The sequence below is a fragment of the Malus domestica genome, chromosome 17 (genome assembly GCF_042453785.1).
Source record: "Malus domestica chromosome 17, GDT2T_hap1".
In the NCBI taxonomy this organism is placed as follows: Eukaryota; Viridiplantae; Streptophyta; class Magnoliopsida; order Rosales; family Rosaceae; genus Malus; species Malus domestica.
The window spans coordinates 29,013,916-29,035,306 of NC_091677.1; the positions used below are offsets into that span (position 1 = coordinate 29,013,916).

At 34.0% G+C, this 21,391-nt stretch overlaps 1 protein-coding gene across 1 annotated transcript; it reads left to right on the forward strand.

Annotated features, from left to right (window-relative positions):
- Positions 1 to 17,510: 17,510 nt before the first annotated feature.
- Positions 17,511 to 21,228, forward strand: LOC103405654 (wax ester synthase/diacylglycerol acyltransferase 11-like). The gene is made up of 5 exons (XM_029096975.2): positions 17,511 to 17,736; positions 18,510 to 19,064; positions 19,199 to 19,546; positions 19,945 to 20,082; positions 20,692 to 21,228. Exons 1-5 carry the CDS (start codon positions 17,554 to 17,556, stop codon positions 20,869 to 20,871), a joined length of 1,404 nt encoding a protein of 467 aa, XP_028952808.2. The 5' UTR covers positions 17,511 to 17,553; the 3' UTR covers positions 20,872 to 21,228.
- Positions 21,229 to 21,391: the final 163 nt, after the last annotated feature.

The following is a 21,391-nucleotide window of genomic DNA, read 5'->3' on the forward strand; positions in this document are numbered from 1 at the left end:
CATTCGTAGCGACGAATACTACGAGGATACGCCACGAAAATAAACCTTATGTGACATGACAAGACGGTAAACAAAAGTCAACGACTTTGCCTCGAAGGGCATTTTTCTATATTCACATTTAAAAATTATAAATACTAAAATTTTTAGGGACTGGTCATTATATAAAATATTAAAAATGAATTTAATTGAAAATAATTAAATAAATTAGGAAAGTAAAGAAAACAAAAGAAAATAGTTTTGAAAAGCAATTTGAGCACTAGGGTTCCACTGTCATCTTAACAATCCTACATAGTTATTCTAATTACTTATGGCTTACACATGCATATTATGAAGGTTAGGTTTTCCTAATATATGCCCTACTTGGAACCTCCAACATAGAACTTATATCTAACATGCAACCCGTCTGTGGTATCCAGATCGAATGTGAACATGCAAGACTCATTAAGTTTTGTAAAAACCTTTTGAAAAACCATATAACCCTTAAGACGTGTCATCCATTCTAAGAAGTTACACATATAAACTACAAGAAGCCTTAGTCAATTTCATGGACATCCCTCCACCAAAATTGCATCAAATTACTTTTCTAAATATCTTAATGGTGGGCAATCATCAAGACAATTATATAGTTTAAACCGGTGATTAACAATTCAAACTTGCATGCATAATATCACAAACAAATTGAAAAGAAACTACATATTCTTGCCAAGGCTCGGGGCCTCGCCCTAGCAAATGAAATTAGTTACGAACAATCATAAAATAAAATATTATTAAAACATAGATAGAAAACACCTTGAAAATAAACTTCAATTCTCCAAAGTAGTTAGTTCCCTGAAGTAATGCGTTTCTCTCTCCTAATTGCTAAATAGCCTTATTTATACTACTACAAAATAAAACCCTACTTAGGAAAGGTCTTCTAAAAACTAGGAAACATAATAGAATAATATAACAAGGAAATAAAAGGTTTCATATTTAAACTAAAATTCGGACTGCAGGGAAAATCCATCTTTTGACCAACCAAATCAACTCCGATTTGGTCCTAAAAGGTCTCTTTTTAAAGCTTGAGACATCCCTAAAAAATCCTTTGAAGGAATCTTTCTCAAAATATGCCATCTTAACCTTCAAAATACCCAAAATGTCTAGAAACATCAATCTGGAAAGTTGTGCGCCGGGCCTTTATTTCTTTGCCACGGTCAACAGCATGGTAGAAAAATATGAAATTTTGATACAATCATCTTGAAACACTCACGAACATCCTCCAATTAGAATCACTCCAAAATTCATCCGTTTGATCGCTTTTTGCTTAAGAGGAAGTCGAACATCCTACATTAGAAATACACAACAAAGTATCAAAGTTCTACCAAAATAACTAATAAATTAATGCTAAGAATATGATGAAATATAAAGTATAATATTGACTCATTAGCTATCTAGCCTAGGATTCCACTTAGTCATAGACAACCTGCAAGTGTTACGGAAAGGAAAAACAAATATGTCAAACCTAAACCACAATATCGAAAAACTACAATGGAAATATGGAATTAAAGCCAAAGGACATTGTTTTCACCAAAATCAACCAAAAATTGAAAACCTAGATCATAAAACTCGAACCCAAATGAAATAATTCAATTAAGAACATGTATTTCATCCCTAAATGCGATTGAATAAAAGCAAATACAATTCTTGCATTTTCCAATAAAAACATGGAAAACGAATACAAAAACAAACAAATATAAGTTAGCAGACTAATGAAGTAATGAAAAAGCATATACAAATAACAAGATGACGAAATTATTTAGACGAACACGCAATGAGCAAATTAAATACTGACTTACTAATAATCCAGATCACTATCGTCATCAGTGGTACTACTTAAACTATCAGCACCATTTGTACTATTTTCCTTATTGCTTATGTAGTCATCAGTATCTGTACTACTTTCTTCATTATAATTGTTTTATTTTCATCAATTCTAGGAAGAGACCCAAGATCTATAGTTATGGAGTCGATCTCATCCTCAACTAGAGGAACGTTTTCCAAGTAGTACGGAGTAGTTTCATCATTATGTTGTACCTGTGCCATATTGGGAATGTCTGATGAAGAGTTCTCTTGGTATATCACATCATCATCACTACTATCACCCTCAGAGTCATCGTTTCGGAATATCCCACACATTTGTTCTTGTGTGGATCCAGTCATGTTTGTAACTTGATTCTGCGAGCTTCCCACAGACGGGGCCAACTGTTGGAGCGAAAATTCCTACATGAAGAAATGCTTCCATTGATCCGTTAACCGTAATCCTCACGTTTGCCAAATCCCTCGTAAAAGGCGTCCATGAATGATCTTTCTCTGAAGCTTCATTTAGGTGGGGGGTACCTGCAAGAGATACTCTAACGCTCAAGTTAATCAATTGAATTTATGTTCTCTAGTCAAGGGTTTTGATTGCGTACCTTATTCTTTTACTCATCTCCCTGTTTATAGGACTATGACGCTTGGAGAACAAGTACCACGACATGTCCCTCACTCCCTCTTCCTTAGTGGTTCTCTGTAGTGGAGGTAGTTATCTAGCTACCTCCTTCTTCCTTTTTCTGAGCTCTTTGTGCAACGTCTAACACATTTTCCTTCCCATGCGTGAGTGAGGAGCGAGTAAGGAATCAACATGTTTTTTGGGAATGAGGTTTAGTAAATTTCGAGGGCGAAATTTCTTTAAGTAGTGTAGATTGTGAGATCCCATATTTTTAAAGTCTATTTAGGTATTATTACTATAGCATGATTTTATTCCTATCCAACTCTTAGCTGACGTGGATTACCATTCATCCTATTTATATCTACGTGGCTAGCTATCATTTTTACCAATCCAAATGGCTATAGGAAAGAAGAATTATGTGCTTAGAGGGCACGTATATATGCTGACTAAGCTTATTATAGCTAATTTGGAATTGACAACATCAAGCTGGAGGTGGCTTGAAATTTCAGACAATGGACATATGTGCGTGTGACTCATGGAGTTTTAGTAGGAGCTGTTGACTTCAGGGTTTTGGTTACCTAATTGGTTCCAAAGTTATAAGTGCCGCCCATTTGAGCGAATAAGGATTGATTTAGCCGCCATATATCCTCTATAAATAGGAGCCTTGCTCCATTATCTTTGGAAAAAAAAGGTAGCATGCAAAGTGTAAGGGCTCACGTAGAGAGAAAGAGAAATAAAAGAAAGAGTTAGCTAGGGTTTGATATTTGCAGATTAGTATGATAATCGAGGTGATTAGTCTATGTAATGTGTTTAAAATATTCTTATTTTTTTTATAAATGAAAACCATGAGTTATTGTGGGATTTATCTATTTCCAAATATCTCTATATTTCAAGTCAAGCATGTTGGATATGTTGAAAAATTTACAGAGCTATATATATATATAGATACCAAATGATACGCGGAAGTCAAAATGACAATGGATAGCAAAATATAACCATAATTAGTGATAATTGAATTTACCTTAATGTTGAGATACCCAATGGGAATTGATATTATAATGATAACTGAAGCCAAAATGGTTATGATCAAGAGAGTAATAATAAAGATAAATGAACCAATGGTTTTTATAATTAAATTCTTTTCATAATTAACTTCAATGAAAATAATATCCATAATGAAAATAATGAATTTAAATTAATGATGCTCTTAGATATTTGAAAACAATTTTCCTTCAAATCGGAAACCAACTTACAATTCCGTCTACTGACGATTGATGAGAAAAACAGTGGTGCTCGCAGGCATCCTTGATTCAAATGTAAATTACAAGTGTTTGATATTTTTGGTGGATGGGGCTGAACTATGACTTTTGTTCTTCAGAGAATTTGCAAAAGTCTCAGTTGTTCGACAAGAGTCCCCTTCCTCTATGAATGAACTCTTCTTTTGTTGGAAGAGGTGAGATAATTGAGATTCGAGAATCCCGCTGTTGAATGCTTTCTGCATGTAATAAAGGCTGTAAAGACTGGCGAATGATGATGCTTATCCTGTGTAGGCACGTTGATGCTGGCTGAAATGATGGATGAGTAGTAAAAAGTGATTTTTACTATTCATGAATAGTGTTTTATCGAAATGATTGCTGCTACTGCTGATGCTGCTTTCACTGTGAAAATCACATGGCTTCTACTGTGCGATTTACATGGGTCAAAACTTAAAATGATTACAAATCATTACATTTTGAATTATTACAAATCAAACAGGTCTTAGGCATCTTGGTAATCTGCCCACTTGGTTGGTTGAGACGAAGCGTCTGATGAGTCAGAATTGGGTTCTTCATCCTCACTGTCACTTTCTAGTAAAGCTGTTTTTGCTATGAGCTTATCCGCAATTTTCAAAAGTTGTGAAGATTTCCCTTTCTTCTTTGAACTTGAAGTTTTGGAGGACTTGGATGACTTTGGTTGTTTTTCTTTTAAGGATGATGAGGGACTAATGTCCGATAGAGACTGGGTATTTTCTGGGATTTCTGGCAATGCCTGTGTTGGTGTTGCTGGGGGAGAAACCATTGGAACAGGTTCAGATGGAAATTCTAATGAGACTAGGCTGATTATTTTTCCTTAGTCGAATTTGTCCCACCATTTAACCCACCAGGCTCTGTAAATTTGACCTGTTTCATATTCATAGTTCCATTTAAAAATCCAAGAGACCTTATATTTTGCCATAAATAACGAAATAAAAGTGGTTCTGTCGTCGAAACGACTTCGTTTAAATTTTACAGCTATTTGAACTAAGCCTATGTGAATATAGTTATGACCATCTTTCCTATGGGATTTAATTTATTCTGGAGAAAACAGCTGACAAGTCTCATGTTCTTTGCTAAGAGCATAAGCCTTTTCGATTGTCTTGACATGATGTTCACTTCTAAATGAGGCTACTGACCATTTCTTTTTGTAAATATTTTTACTTGAAACCTTGGGGATATTCCAATCTCCAAAGTCAACACTTTCATCGGTTTGAAAATCAAGTTTTTGTTCTTCATTAACAATGTCAGGTATAACGCTTAAACTGGATGTAGAGCTAGTGCTGGCCATTGAATTAGATCTAAATATCTACTCATAGGGCTATGATATATATATATATATATATGGTGATGTGTGGATTATTTGGAAATGTTCATGGAACATGAGAACTTTGGTGTTGCATTATTCTAAGGGATGAATGAAAACTACACACGGGGACATTAGGGCAGAATAGCCATTAGGGCAGAATAGCCATTAGGGGTCACATGGTGAGTTACAATTAACGAAGGATATAATGAGCACGTAAAGGGATGATGTGATATGGAATTATGTGGCTAAAGTTTTGATATTATTATTATATTTTCTAGAGTGACTAAAACGACATCGCTTGACTGGCATATTACGATTCTACTCACTGAGTGACAGTGGTTGTTGCTCACCCTTCACCTTTAATATTTTTTAGATGAGTTATTTGGCAAGACAGGTGCTAAACAAGCTGAGATTGTGTTAGATGAAAGATTTAAGGATTTTGATTTATTACTCTGTAGGGATTTTGGAGTTATTATTATTAGAAAAGTTTGTTTTTCCTTTTATTTTTACTTTTCGTCGTGCGAGGTGCGGGATTTATTTTTCCATTGATGCCGGGTCCGGGGGCATGACATTTACCTTTGTGCAATCTTGCTTTACACGAGATGAACTCATTAGGTCTTCACGAAGTGGCAGCTCCTCCTGAGCTTTTCACTTTGTGGCACCAAAAATCTAATCAACTTATGCAAATGATGTTATGACGAAGTTGATGCAAATCATGATTTGATGTCTAGTCAGTTTCACCAGTCAAACACTTGAAAGATGAAATTGACGCGAATCCAAAAAGAGGTCAACTCAAAGATTTGAAACTAGAGAAACTTGACCTAAAACAAAGATCAAAATCACAAAAACAATGCAGCCCTAATATTCAATGACCTGGGTATTTAGTGCGTGAATGTGATTTTGTGGTTAGGGTTTTCTAGTAAGAAAACAAAGGAGCAGCTCCTAGCTAAAAACAATCCATCTAAAAAATAAATCACCTAGCTAATCTGAAATGAAACCCTAGATTGTGCTTTTATAGTGGGATGATGTTTCAGACAAAGAGAGGGGATGGAAAGGCCACTTGCGTCATGTGCAAAAGCAATTAGAAAAGATCTAGGGTTGAGAAGCACCCTATGGGGAAAAACTGTCAGAAAGCCATGTGGGTTGTCTTAAAGTGTGTACCCAGCTAGCGTGAAAGCAGCGAGAATATTTGACTAGACAAAATGAACTGAAAATAACACATGAAATGCATAAGTATGAACAAAGCCTTGATGAGAGAAATTAAGCTCTTGAAATGATATTTCCAGCAGCATGATCCCATAGAAGCAATTAAACCCTAAATCTAACTAGAGTATGTGTGGTACAATTTACAACATTTGACAAGGGAAGCCAAACAATAAAAACTAGACTTCACAATCTCCCTCTTTGGCTTTCCTTGACAAAATAAGCCAAACCCTATAACTAAAAACACTCAACCTCACTCAAGAGAACACAAAGGACTAATCCTGCAAAGAAGTACTCTTGACAAAGAACAAGTGAAAAGTTATCATGGTTAAAACAATTGCAAGGAAGTAAATTGTTTAGCATTGTATATGATTGCAACACAACACAATTTTATGAAATTTTAATTTTCTCCCCCATTTTGTCCTGGCAAAGACAAAAGATGTAAAATGAATGATATGCCATTTTCATGAAACAAAATAAATGGATATGTCAATTAAGCTTATCAAATAAATATCCAACGACCAACAAAGTAATAAGAATCAACAACAAAGACATAGCATAACAAAGCAAGTTAAGTACAATGTACAATTCTCGGTACCAAAATATTAAATCCAAAGGAGCATGTTAATGCAATTTGTTCAAATCACTCATTTGTTTAGGATTACGAACAGTAGCTAAGTCGAGAGTAGCACAATGAGACACAACAAAACAAAGTTTCAATTACAAAGAAAATACCATTGTTCAAATAACCAACAAATAAATTGAACTCTCCCAAAACACGTGCTCTCCTAACGTCCTACATTCACAACCTACACTCCCCATAAGCTCACTCCCCCATAATCTAAAATTCCTCATAATGAGATGATGTGTCCGAACGTAGAAGAGATCCAGAGGCATCGGTTTAAGCAACCACATCTTCAGGTGTAGCATTATTATCTTCATCCTCATCATCAGAGTACATGAACCTGATATGCTTGGCCTTGGGAACCAGAGGATAATGCAGGGGTTGATCACCATGTAAAAAGAATCATTTCCTTTTTTCATCATAAATAGCTGCCATTTTAGCTGCCACAACACCAGAGTGACCAGACGAACTGGCAACAAAGTATGAGGAATATGGTGATGCCACAGGACGATGGGGAACCAACTTTGGAGAACGCAAAAATTGTTCAGGTACAAAAAATGATGAGTTTAAGGAGGACTGACTCAATGATTGGGTAGGAAGGGAACGACTTATGTGAGGAGAATACACCATTTAACCCATTGAAGATTGAAACAACACAAATTGTTTTCGAATAAAATTAACCACAGACTTAAGGTGGGCAATCTTTCTTTCCTGAGATGCATTAGGAGGAGGAGGCGGACAAGGATCACCATGAACAATGGTAGACATCATGTTGCTCAGGTTCATGAGACCTTTATCCAATTCCTTGGTGGGCCTAAGATAGACATCACTTAGATGAAATGAGACATCAGCACGCTGACAGATAAGAGTTATGAGACAATGATGAACAGTGGAACCATGCTGTTGTTTGCCTAGATGCTTAGTCTTAGACATGATTGAACAGAAATCGAGAACCCAAATGACACATCGGAAAGACTCATCATAACATAGAAAACCCTAGCAGCTTCTAAAGTAGGATTTCCATTGTTTGAGGATCCTAGAAAATTTCTACGCAGACAAACTGACCACAATCTATAGAAATGTTGAAGGCAAGACTTTGACACTTGATTCTTAACCAGAGGTATGGAAGAGTCTAAGTAAGCTTGATGGTGGTAGACATGAATATCATAATGACAGGTGATTAAATTAAAGGAATGCATGTTGGATGCGTTGGAGAGGTCTAAACCTAGGATATCACAAATGACATTGGAATCAAAAGGAACATAGACACCACGGACATACACTTCACCGCCATAATCTGAAAATTTGGATCCATCAGAAATATATTCAAGCAAACATTCTCTCTCTCTTGAGAGTCTTTCTCACCTCTCTATGTGAGTTTTTTCATCGTTGCTTCTTCTTCCCACCTGCCGGCCTAAGCTCCGACAAAGGTCGGTAACAATCATCTACTTTTTTTCCTTATTTTTTTCGTTTCTTTCTGCTTCAATTTTCCACTGCTTATTTTTCCTTTTCGCCTTGCTCTTCCACCCTTTCTTTGCTTTCGATCTACTCTCACCTCTGTTCTTCTTCCATTTCCATGGCTCTCATTTATCCCTCTTACTCTATTTTTCCATTTTCTTCCAGTCCCACTCCGTGTTGGCTCCATCCTTTCTCCCTGCTTTATCTTTTCTGATTTGCAATCTTCTTTCTTCACAGCACTTGGCTGTGGTTTCTTTGGAAGGTATGTAGAGTTTTTACTCGGGTGTACACACAACCACCTTATATTTGCTTGCCTTTATTGGCACTGTCGTCGGTGGGTTCTCCATTGGCTTCTTTCATATTCTGGTTGTGATCAGCATGAGGGTTGTTGCAGGTTGTTGGAGCCACCTTCTTCTTCGTTTTTGGGAGGTAGATGCTTGATGGCTGTACGGGGTGTTGGTTTACACTAGCGATGATGCTCTGTGAAGGCAATGGCGGCGTCTGTAGAAGGCTAGGGTGCTTTGTTTGTGTTGTGTTAGTTTTTGGGCTCCAACTTGTGTGTTGGGCCTTGTGTTGTGTATCATTGGGTTCTTTTGTTTTTGGTTGTGTTTTACTTGTTTTGGACCTCTTGTATTTAATTGTTTGTTGGTAATAAATCTCGCACCTTTTTTTCCAAAAAAATAAAAAATAAAAAAGCAAACATTCTGAGTCGCCCTTTTTAAGAATCTCGATGCGCTTTTTCATTATCAAATTGTTACATTAGACTGAATAAAATTTAGTTTTTGAGACCTTTCTGCTTCTGTGGTAAAGTATGAGAAGATTCGAGATGGCTGTAGTCTTGCAGAATGCATTTGATCTATCAATTTTGCTTGAGAAGGCTCTATTACTCGTTGTGACCTCAATAAATGGGAACTTGATGCTGGAACAAGAACATGACTATGTTCAGCAACAAAATTTGTCACAACAATCTTCCTTTCTAAATTAAGATTGATTTCAAACATTGCCTTGCAGTCACATCTTGTTTCTTCTTCTTCTTCTTTTTTATTTATTTATTTTTATTTTATAAAAACCTTCTCAAGAACAACAAAATTGTTTTTCCTTTAGCACACATGACCTGTCCTTATTCTCTCTGTTCTTTCTAACTCTAAATCCAACCCTTCTACCATATGCATTGTAGTAATTATATGCATCATCCTCATTATCAAAAGTCATCCCCAAAGAAATATCACCAACTTTGCTTAAATTCTCCTTTTTCTTCATTTTGATCCAAGACATCAAATGTTTCGGAATCTGAATCTAAGTGTATACAATCAACTTATTCTTTGGCATCACTGGAAGATGGAGTATGAAACTCATCATCTTGACGTTCCATCTGTGTAAGTATCAAATTACTTAGTATTAAATTAAATTAACACCCTATAATAATCCTAAAAAGCATATATATTGACACCCTAATTGACACCCTATAATAATCATAAAAAGCATATATTTTGACACCCTATAATAATCCTAAGAAAAGCATATATATTAACATCCTATAATCCATGATGGAACATAATTTAAAGTATTTATGATGAAGATGAAGATGTAGACTCTGGGTAGTACTATCCCGTCAGGTTACACCACCACCGCCTCATCCTTAACACGAAATGGGTGTTCAATGCCCATCCTTACATATAATAATCCTAAAAAGCAAATAAATGGGAATTGCATACCTTTTTCTAGTCAGAGAAAAATAGCAGATGGAAAACCCTGAAGATGCGTGCGCAGGGTTGAGTCTGTTTGTATTCATAAAATGGAGTTTAAAGTTTTAATAAAATATTTAGAAAGAAAGGATATATATGGAAGTAAATAAGTAAAAGTAGGATTTTGTCATTCATTAATTAAAACAAAAAATAAAAAATAAAAAATAAGGCTTAACTAGAGTTAGTGTGAATTACACATGACAAACATTGAAAGAGGTGGTGAGCATACCCTATTGTTAGTGTGGGTGAACAAAAATGCACCCTAACTTAAATGATGAGGAAGATTTATTCTTCAAAAAGTTTCCTGGCCGTTCATAAAATTTCATATTTTTATATTATAACTTATTTCATAAAATTTATTTTTTGAAAAATTATTAATGAAATATGAGATATTTTGTCATCATTAATAAAGTATGAGATATTTTGTTATTGAACTGTAAAATATATTATGAAAACTGATGAAAAATAATATTTTTATCTATTTATTATAAATGAAAAGAAAGTAAAAAAGCCAGCAGGTTTGAATTTTCTATTGTAATGTTGTCACGTGGCTTTATTAGCATCTTGCAATTCTTTTGAAAAAAACCCCCACTGCGGCCCGCCCCCTTCCGATTCCGAACAGAATCCGAGGATTCTCTTATTGTAAGGATCTAAGAGTTCAATTAATAATGTTTGTTTATTGTACATCGTACAATTAGAAATTATTTTAATTTTTAAATTTAAAATTAAATATAAATAACACTTAACAAAAATTGACCGCACAATGTATAATACACGGACACGATTGATTAATTATCTGAATTCCTACAAATATATCCGGAGAGAATCCTTGTCCCACCCGCTTTTCCCCCATAAGCCTATTTTAAGGTGGTTATGATATGATTGTTTTTGTTGGTAACTTAAATGATGAGGAAGATTTATTCTTCAAAAAGTTTCCTGGCCGTTCATAAAATTTCATATTTTTATATTATAACTTATTTCATAAAATTTATTTTTTGAAAAATTATTAATGAAATATGAGATATTTTGTCATCATTAATAAAATATGAGATATTTTTTTATTGAACTGTAAAATATATTATAATAATTGATGAAAGATAATATAATTTTTTATTTATTTATTATAATTGATTATTGACTACATTATTTTTTTTAATTTATTTGCAACAAAGATGAGACAATAATTTACAATATTAATGGTTCGACACAAATACGAATTTCTGTAAACGCTCATGAAGCATTTTAAGGTAGAATTTCTCCTCATTTTTTGAGTGTCCAAGAATTATTTTACATATATTGTTGTTGTTTCTTAATCTTTCTTTGAAGATCATCTTTACAAAAAAAATTAAATAAATAAAAAATCATTTGACTCCGATTTTTTTCAGTCATCCAAATGTATGGAACATAGCGTAAGTGTAGATAACATTAAGTAACATATTATGATGAACTGCCCATTTATTTAATACACATTTTTCAATTTGAATGATTATTTTTATAAATATAATTTTTTTTAAATGATTAAAATTTTGAAGTGTTTAAATTTATAATATGAAAATACTTTATCCGTGAAGGATAGAGGCACGCATGGTATTGTTAAGAGCAGTGGCAATTCTTTTCTGTTACGGGCACCCTGATATTCTCCACGTTTTTAGTTAGTTGTTGTGTAGCTAAAATTGTCCATGTTTGTATTGATATTATGGTCCTGCTTTCCTTTGACAAGGATAAAAAGGTTGTCTAAAAACTTCTGTATACAACTCCTCCACGTCAAATAAGCAATCGAGCATTTTTAAACAAAAATGAAAAGGATCACCATCGAATATCTCTTGTTGCCAGCATCATCAATAATTCATCACTCACGAAATGCAAGTGGTTAAATTACTCACAGAAATTCGACCCACACGGTTCAGTTGACATTGACACAACCTGATCATGATCTCCATGTCTATGATGATGAAGACGATAATACATCGTAAATGGTTTCGTTTCAGTTATGGAGTGTAGTGGAGGGGAGAATTATAGCTCCCTTCGCCTTTTCTTGGACATCATGTGGCCCTGTCAGTGGTGTATATTCATTTGCCTCTACCTCTCTATCTCTTATGAAGACACAAACTCTTTTTTATGTAGAACAAATGGCATAATGGATTAAGGATCGATGGAACGTTAGAAGACAAAATGATGCAATGGAAATTTGTCTTTTTAGCGTCCAAGCTCGGGCTCGTGATACCTTTTCGGAAAGAAAACGACGTCATGGGTCAAACTCACCACTTTGCCATGATGTACAATAGATTTCGACCATTCGGGGTTGTTTAGACTTTTCGTTTGTCATCCGAATTTATTTTATTAGTCTCTTGAGTTGTCCCAACAATTATATTATGTTTATTTAATTGATTTGGCTATTCGTAAGCATCAATTTAGAATTAAACAACTATTCATTTGTAAGCATCAATTTAGAACTGGGGTTAAATTTAAGAGCTCGTTAAGCTTTTGTCATTCTAGAAGCATGATAAAAAGTACAATTGGAGATGAATTTTTCAACTTCTTTCTAAATTTTAGTTAAAAGCACATATAGGGAGCCCATTAAAGATGTTCTAAATATTCTTACAAACTATATTTGTAGAGAAATGCTAAGGAGACTCTCATAAAAATGAAACTCTCCATGAATTTTCTGCAACCTTATGTTTTTTGTTCAATATTATATAAAGTAATGATATAGAGATTAAATTTGCAAACTAAATGATATGTCATCAATAGGAATAAGCACGTTTATCAATGTTTAAGTAATAAACCACTTATCAACTTTCATTTCCTTTAGTTTTCAAAATTTTATCTTCAAATTTAATCTCCTTAGCGTTACCCTTTTTTATAATGTTGATATAAAAATTAATATAAAATTGTAAGATAACAGATAGTTTATAAAAAGCTTTAATTTAAGAGTCCCGCTTTGATGTAAAATTGACGTAAACCTGTATTGCAGCTCCCCATTTTGTCGAACAACGTTACACAGCTCCCCTTGAAAGGCAAAGTTTCAACGGTATTAATTAACACCGACAAGGAAACTAATTATATAAAACGCATCGTTTTCTGGGACCACGGTCTGCTGTCTTCTGATTCTGATTGCATTTAGTTTTGTGTCTGAATTAACATTGACAACGCAAAACGCATCGTTTATTTGGGGCCCAGGTCTGCTGTCTTCTGATTGCATTTATTTTTGTCTCTTTAGGAATTTTTTGACAATTGACCCTCCAGTCATTCTAAAATTAACACTGTTAACTATTATATATTTACTAATTATAAAAATTAAAGAAAAATAAAAACAACACAATCGAATAAACACCGGACAACAACCTACGACAACCACCCCAGTCATCGCCAAAGCTCATCCTCACCCCCGGCAAAGTTCCTTTCCTTTTTCTCTCTCTCCTCGATTTCTATTGTATAGAAAGTCAGAAAGTCAGAAAGCCAGCCGTCAGGTTTGAATTTTCTATTGTAATGTTGTGACGTGGCTTTATTAGCATCTTGTATTTCTTTTGAAAAAGAACCCCACTACGGCCCGCCCCTTTGGAATAGGATCCTCTTCGGATTCTTTTTGTAGGAATCCGAAAGTTCAATCAATTATATCTATTTATCGTATATCATGTAGTTAAAAATTATTTAAAATTTAAAATTGAATATAAATAATACCTAAAGAAAACTAACAGTAGAATATATACGATTAACAAATATAATTGATTAATTGTTCAAATTTCTACAGAGATGATCCGGAAAATATCTTTGTCCCTCCCGCCGCTTTTCCCCCATAAGCCTATTTTAAGGTGGTTATGATATGATTGTTTTTGTTGGTAACTTAAATGGTGAGGAAGATTTATTCTTCAAAAAGTTTCCTGGCCGTTCATAAAATTTCATATTTTTATATTATAACTTAATTCAAAAATTTTTGAAAAATTATTAATGAAATATGAGATATTTTGTCATCATTAATAAAATATGAGATATTTTGTTATTGAATTCTAAAATATATTATGAAAATTGATGAAAAGAAATATTTTTTTTTATCTATTTATTATAATTTATTATTGACCACATTTTTTTTAAAATTTATTTGCAACAAAGATGAGTGATTTACAATATTAATGGTTCGACACAAATACAATTTCTGTAAACGCTCATGAAGCATTTTAAGGTAGAATTTCTCCTCATTTTTTGAGTGTCCAAGAATTATTTTACATATACTGTTGTTGTTTCTTAATCTTTCTTTGAAGATCATCTTTACAAAAAAATTAAAAAAAATCATTTGACTCCAATTTTTTTTCAATCATCCAAATATATGGAACATAACGTAAGTGTAGATAATATTAAGTAACATATTATGATGAATTGTCTATTTATTTAATACACATTTTTCAATTTGAATGATTATTTTTATAAATATAATTTTTAAATAATTATTAAAATTTTAAAGTGTTTAAATTTATAACATGAAAATACCTTATTCGTGAAGGATAGAGGCACGCATGGTATTGTCAAGAGCAGTGGCAATTCTTTTCTGTTCCGGGCACCATGATATTCTCCACGTTTTTAGTTGGTTGTTGTGTAGCTATAATTGTCCATGTTTGTATTGATATTTTGGTCCTGCTTTCCCTTGACAAGGATAAAAAGGTTGTCTAAAAATTTCTGTATACAACTCCTCCACGTCAAATAAGCAATCGAGTATTTTTAAACAAAAATGAAAAGGATCACCATCGAATATTGCCAGTTTCATCAATAATTCATCACTCACGAAATGCAAGTGGTTAAATTACTCACAGAAATTCGACCCACACGGTTCAATTGACATTGACACAAACTGATCATGATCTCTATGTCTATGATGATGAAGACTAGGGATGGGCAATGGTTGTGCGGGTGGGTAACCGCGGTTAATTTACCCATAACCGTTTATGCTTATACCCGTATAACCGTTTACCCGTTGGGTAATTGCCTAAAGTTATACCCATACCCATAACCGTTTATAAACGGTTAACCATATTCATAACTGTATACCCATTTAACCGTAACCGTTTAATACTCGTTTACCCATTTATCATTTTTAACCCGTTTATCTTTTTTTTTTATCATTACCCTTTTTTCAACCGTCTACATGTTTTTTAACAACTTGAAAATTAAAAAAAATTGTCATAAATTTTTTTTTTTGACAATTAAACACCGTTATAGGTACATTCATCATATATTTCCATATTTTTATTTTTTAAGTCCTTATACCATTCCAATAATTGAAATAATAGTTTACGGACGATATTTTTAACTGTTACCAATGAAGGTAAATATAATATTTGCTAAGTATTATTGGGTTACAAAAATTGTTTAGAAGACATTTTTGTCAAAGCATTTCTGTCAATTTCACGGTTACCCGCAAGGAATTTAAATTAATTTGGCCAATTCCTTGATGATGAGAATCATCATTCCTGTAGTAGTGTTATTGACAGAATGATCGATGAATTGCCCATTTAAATTTCGTGGGTAAACGGTTATACCCATAACCATTTATTTATCTAAACGGTTATTCATAACCATAACCGTTTAATTTAAATAGGCGGGTAACCATGGTTACCCATAACTAATGGGTATTTGCTCATCCCTAATGAAGACGATAATACATCGTAAATGGTTTCGTTTCAGTTATGGAGTGGAGGGGAGAACTATAGCTCCCTTGGCCTTTTCTTGGACATCATGTGGCCCTGTCAATGGTGCATATTCATTTGCCTCTGCCTCTCTATCTCTTATGAATATACAAACTCTTTTTAATGTAGAACAAATGGCATAATGGATCAAGGATTGATCAAACGTCAGAAGACAAAAGGATGCAATGAGAATTTATCTTTTTAGCGTTCGAGCTCGGGCTCGTGATACATTTTTGGAAAGAAAATTTTATCTTTAAATTTAATTTCTTTAACGTAACCCTTTTTTATAATGTTGATATAAAAATTAATATAAAATTATAAGATAACAGATGGTTTATAAAAAGCTTTACTTTAAGAGTCCCACTGATGTAAAATTTACGTAAACCTGTATTGCACCTCCCCATTTTGTCGAACAACGTTACACAGCTCCCCTTGAAAGCAAAGTTTCAACGGTTTTAATTAACACCGACAAGGAAACTAATTATATAAAACGCATCGTTTCTGGGGCCAAGGTCTGCTTCCTTCTGATTGCATTTGGTTTTGTGTCTCTGTACGAATTAACATTGACAACACAACAGCGTTGTTTTTTGGGCCAAGGTCTACTGTCTTCTGATTGCATTTATTTTGTCTCTTTAGGAGTTTTTTGACATTTGACCCTCTAGTCGTTCTAAAATTAACACCGTTAACTATTATATATTTACTAATTATAAAAATTAAAGAAAAATAAAAAAAACACAGTCAAATAAACACCGGACAACAACCTACTACAACCACCCCAGTCACCGCTGAAGCTCATCCTCACCACCGGCAAAGTTCCTTTCCTTTTTCTCTCTCTCCTCGATTTCTTTCTCTCTTGAATTCTCGCACTAGATCGTGATCCATTCATCCATCCAGTCAAACAACAAATGTTTTGTGGAGTTGGAAATTTGAGAATGGAAGATATAGTGAAGAATTCGATAGAGAAAGATCTCGAGGAGAGAGATAGAGAATGAACTTTGCGGTCGGCGAGGATGAGCTTCAGCAGTGACTAAAGTGGTTGGAATCTTTCCTAAGCAGCAACAAGGAACGCAAATACGCCCATATTTTGTTGTTTCATTTTGTGAAACAGTATCAGTGAAATGTTTTGCTGAAACACCCAATAAGAGGAACAAAATAACTATGATTGCAGAGCCATGCTGGAAAGAGGACTTGCGGAGGACATTGAGAATGGTGTTGTAAGCCTTAATTGGTTTGGAGGATGCATGTGAATTTGAACCATTCCTAAGCGACAACGAGGAATGCAAATACGACTTCGCCAACGAACTTTGTTTTCATCTAATTAAAAGTAAATATGGGCAATGATTTGTTCATATTCAGACCTTGATTTTCATCTTATTATTCCTTTGTGTCTCTTCTCGACAGTTTTTGGTTGCTGCGATTCAGCCTTACACATTTTTGGCTTATGGGTTTTTTTATCCAAGTCTGCGATTCAGTATTCTTTGCTCTTTGTTGTTGGGTAGTTGCCACTTTGATACTACGTTATAGTGATATTTAGTAGGTGATAGGTCTTATGATCGATTTTTACTAAAGATGAATTTGAACAATATTATTACTAGCCCAGTATGATGCTAACCCCACCCTCCCTAAATAATTCACTTTACCCTTTATTTTGTCCTTATCATTAAAACTTAAAGTTTTCAAGCCCTTTTCATTAGTTTTCCTTAAATAATATCGTTTGATGGCCACTTTATTGTATAAATACATAGCCGATCATGCAAAATTGATGAAAGTTATATCAAGATGGAAAATTGGGAAGAAGGACTGGAGCCAGTGAGCCCTACTGGCCACTATTTCAACAACTCTGTTTTATCAATATCAATTCTTGCTGTTTTGGAATATGAGATTCCAATTGATGACTCACAATTTCTGTCATTGCTCGAGAACGTGTTCCTTCCTATCAACCCACGCTTCTCCTCTATCATGGTACGCTCTCTCTCTCTCTCTCATACTCTTTGTTTCCTTCCTTTTACTTATTAAACAACTTTTCAAACGCAAATTTTGTTTGAAAAGTTTACTTGAAGGTTGGAGATTTATGTTAATTCTCACAATAAACTATCAAAGTGAGTCGAACTTAAGATTTATTATTTATAAGTAAAGGGTCCAACTACAATTTCTTGTTTTTTTTATCGGTTTCAATATTTTCCACAGGTGAGCATAGTTAGTTTATAGGGCAAACTACATTTCAAACTCTTTAGGTTTGGAGTGAATTTCAAACAAGGTCATGAAGGGATTTTTTTTAATACAATAATTCATACTAAACAATACAATTAGATCGTGGTATTAAGTAATTACCCTATAATATATTAAAATTGGATCACTAGATGCCTTTAGTCGGTTTGATTGTTTGATCTTGTTCGATATTAAGAGAGACGAGTCATTAATCCACTCCTAACCACACTGATTTTGTCTCTACTTAACCACCAATTGGTAGGTGTTAAGTTTTATTACAAAAGGTCTCGGTAATATTAGGAGTAGAATCATACACTTATATGTTGTATTTTATTTTCTCCCATTGAATGATATCCCTAAGCTTGATAAAGTTTTAGATCTAAGCATTGTACTAGATCATTATGGTAATATTGCATCATTATAGGACGTGGGCTAAATGTTTTTGAGCACGTTTGAAGTTTCGTTTGGAGTACTCTTTACATGATGTACTCTTTTTCATGAGCAGTAATTATTTAATTTGGAAACAGATTGAAAAAAATGGAAAGAAACAATGGAAAAGGGTTGAGGTGAAGCTTGAAGACCATGTTAAAACTCCAATCTTCCCTTCCAACTTGTCGAATGAATCATATGACGAGTATTTTGACGACTATTTGTCAAACGTAGCAACAAAAAGATTTCCACAAGATAAACCACTGTGGGAAATTCATGTTATAAAGTACCCAACTAGCAATGCAGTTGGTAATGTAGTATTTAAGTTGCACCATGCGTTAGGTGATGGCTACTCACTCATGGGCGCTCTTCTCTCTTGTCTACAAAGGGCTGACAATCCTTCTCTTCCCCTAACTTTTCCTTCACGGAAGCCATCGAAACCGAAGAATGAAAATGTTATGACCAAAACTTTCTCATCCTTGTTGAACACCATATCCGATATTTGGTGGGGCATTTCAAAGAGCATCACTGGGGAAGATGATCGATCACCAATAAAATCCTCGAACAATGAACTTGAGTTCACTCCAATTACAGTATCAACTATGACGATCTCTCTTGATCACATCAAATTAATTAAGAGCAGGCTTGAAGTGGTAAGTCTCAGGTTTTCTCTGTGATATTTTGGTAAAAAATAGAATGAAATACACACACAAAACGCAAATCACCAAACACCATATTTTCAAATTCGTAAAACATTGTAACACAGTTAACTTATTTACTATCACAGACGATAAATGACGTTCTTACTGGGATGGTCTTTCTTGGCTCCCGGCTATATATGCAAGAGATGAACCAAACCTCAAGGGAAGTGCATAGCACATCATTGGTTTTACTAAATACAAGGATCATGGCGAATTATACGTCGATTGAAGAAATGGTCAAACCCGATAGCAAGAGTCCATGGGGAAACCATTTTACATTTTTGCATGTTCCCATTCCCAAGTTGACTGAATTCTCAAATGTGCTTGACTTCATCTGGAAGACACATAAAATAATCAAGCAGAAAAGAAATTCTTCAGCTATTTATTTGACTAGTGGGCTATTGAGGATGCTGAACAAGTTTGGAGGCCACGAGGTTAGTAAATAATGATTCATTTGGTACACATAATTGGATTGAAATGGAGAATTTTTAAATTTTAATCTATTGAAGGTGGATGTTAATGATTTTCATTTGGAATGAATCAGAACAGGATTAACTATGAAGAAAATTCATCCCTTAACATATTTTTAATTTAATGAGTAATCTATCTTTAATTCCCTCAATCAGAACAGGATTAGAATGAACAAATTTTCTTCATGAGTAATCTATCTTCAATTCCCTCAATTAGAATGAACAAAATTCATCTTTTAACGTACTTTTAATTTGATATTCGTTTCATCTAATCATGTGCACCAAACCAGCATACGAAAATGCATATGATATTTCACATATACAACATTTATCTAAAAATTATAAGGCTACTGGTGGTGCAGGCAGCATCAAGATACGTCCGTACCACATTAAAGAACTCGAGCGTGGTGATCACAAGTATGATTGGCCCAGTGGAAAAAATGTCCTTGGCAAACCAACCAATCAAAGGGTTGTACTTTTTGGTAGTTGGGACACCTGAGGTAAACCAGATATTACTATATGAGTATGTTAGGGAGACTAAATTTTTTGACAAAATTTTAAAAATTAACAGACATGAAAGTTGATGATTGGTTTATTACTTAAACATTGATAAACATGCTTATTCTTTTTGGTGACACATCATTTAGTTTGTAAATTGAGTCTTCAAATTTAATCTCCCTAACATTACCCTTACTATATCATGCACACACGTACGGTCTCAAAAGTTTTGGAAACAATAATATTCATCGTCCATTTCTGTAATCAGATACATAATAAATTAAGGTTTGGTTTATTAACAAGGGCTGTGTGGTGTTTCTGTGATTGTCTTGTTCGTTTTAGGCTCTTCTAGTTGCATTTCAGAAAATGATATTCGAAGAACTGTTTTGCAAAATGAAAACAACAAATAAAACTTTGCATTTTTTTATGATGAGTTTGCATCTTCATTGAGTAAATGAATTTATTGATTTTTATCTATATATATATGTGAGGTATGTTTTCGTAATGATAGTAGACATATATTAGACATACATGTATATATATATATAGATATACATGTATGTATATCTATAGATATATATATAGGTAACACAATTTACATGGACCTGCAGGAACTTGACATATCAATCGTAAGTTATATGGGAAAGGTGAAGCTTGCCTTCACAGTGAAAAAAGGCATCATAGATCCACAAAAGTTGAAGTTGTGTATGGAAAACGCCCTCAATATGATATCCAACGCCGCAGACAAAAATTCTATGCAAAATAGCGCTGAAGAACAGTCACACATTTGAAACTCTACCAAAACCGCAGATCTAAAAAATTCATCGTCGGCAGGACTCTTGCTCTAGCTTAAGGCTGGTGGCAGCCTTCTCATCCTTCCCCTCACCTCCTCTTTCTTGTTCTTATGGATTGCTCAAATTTATTTCGTTTTAGTATTTCGTCAATAAGTGCCTCCTTAGTCAGGTTACTTGTGAGTCTCTCCTAGTAAGTATCTTAGTTTTAAGATGATGTGCTCTCGGCCCCTCTTGGGTCTACTACGCATTTTTTGTAGCTTTGCTAATGGTGTTGAGCATAAAATTCAAGCTAGTATGGACACCAGTTGGTTTGTTGTCAATTCCTTTTCAGAGTTGACGTTGCTTGTTGTCAAAGAGTGTGCTCGTTATATTGCAGTTTGGGCAAAGCCACACAAACACACTGTCATATATTAATCAAATACCGAACTAAATGCACGAGTATATTTTGTCTATAATATGCTATTGTCAGTAAAATAAAAAGGACATGCCGCAAAATCGTATGCTATTTCAAAACTTG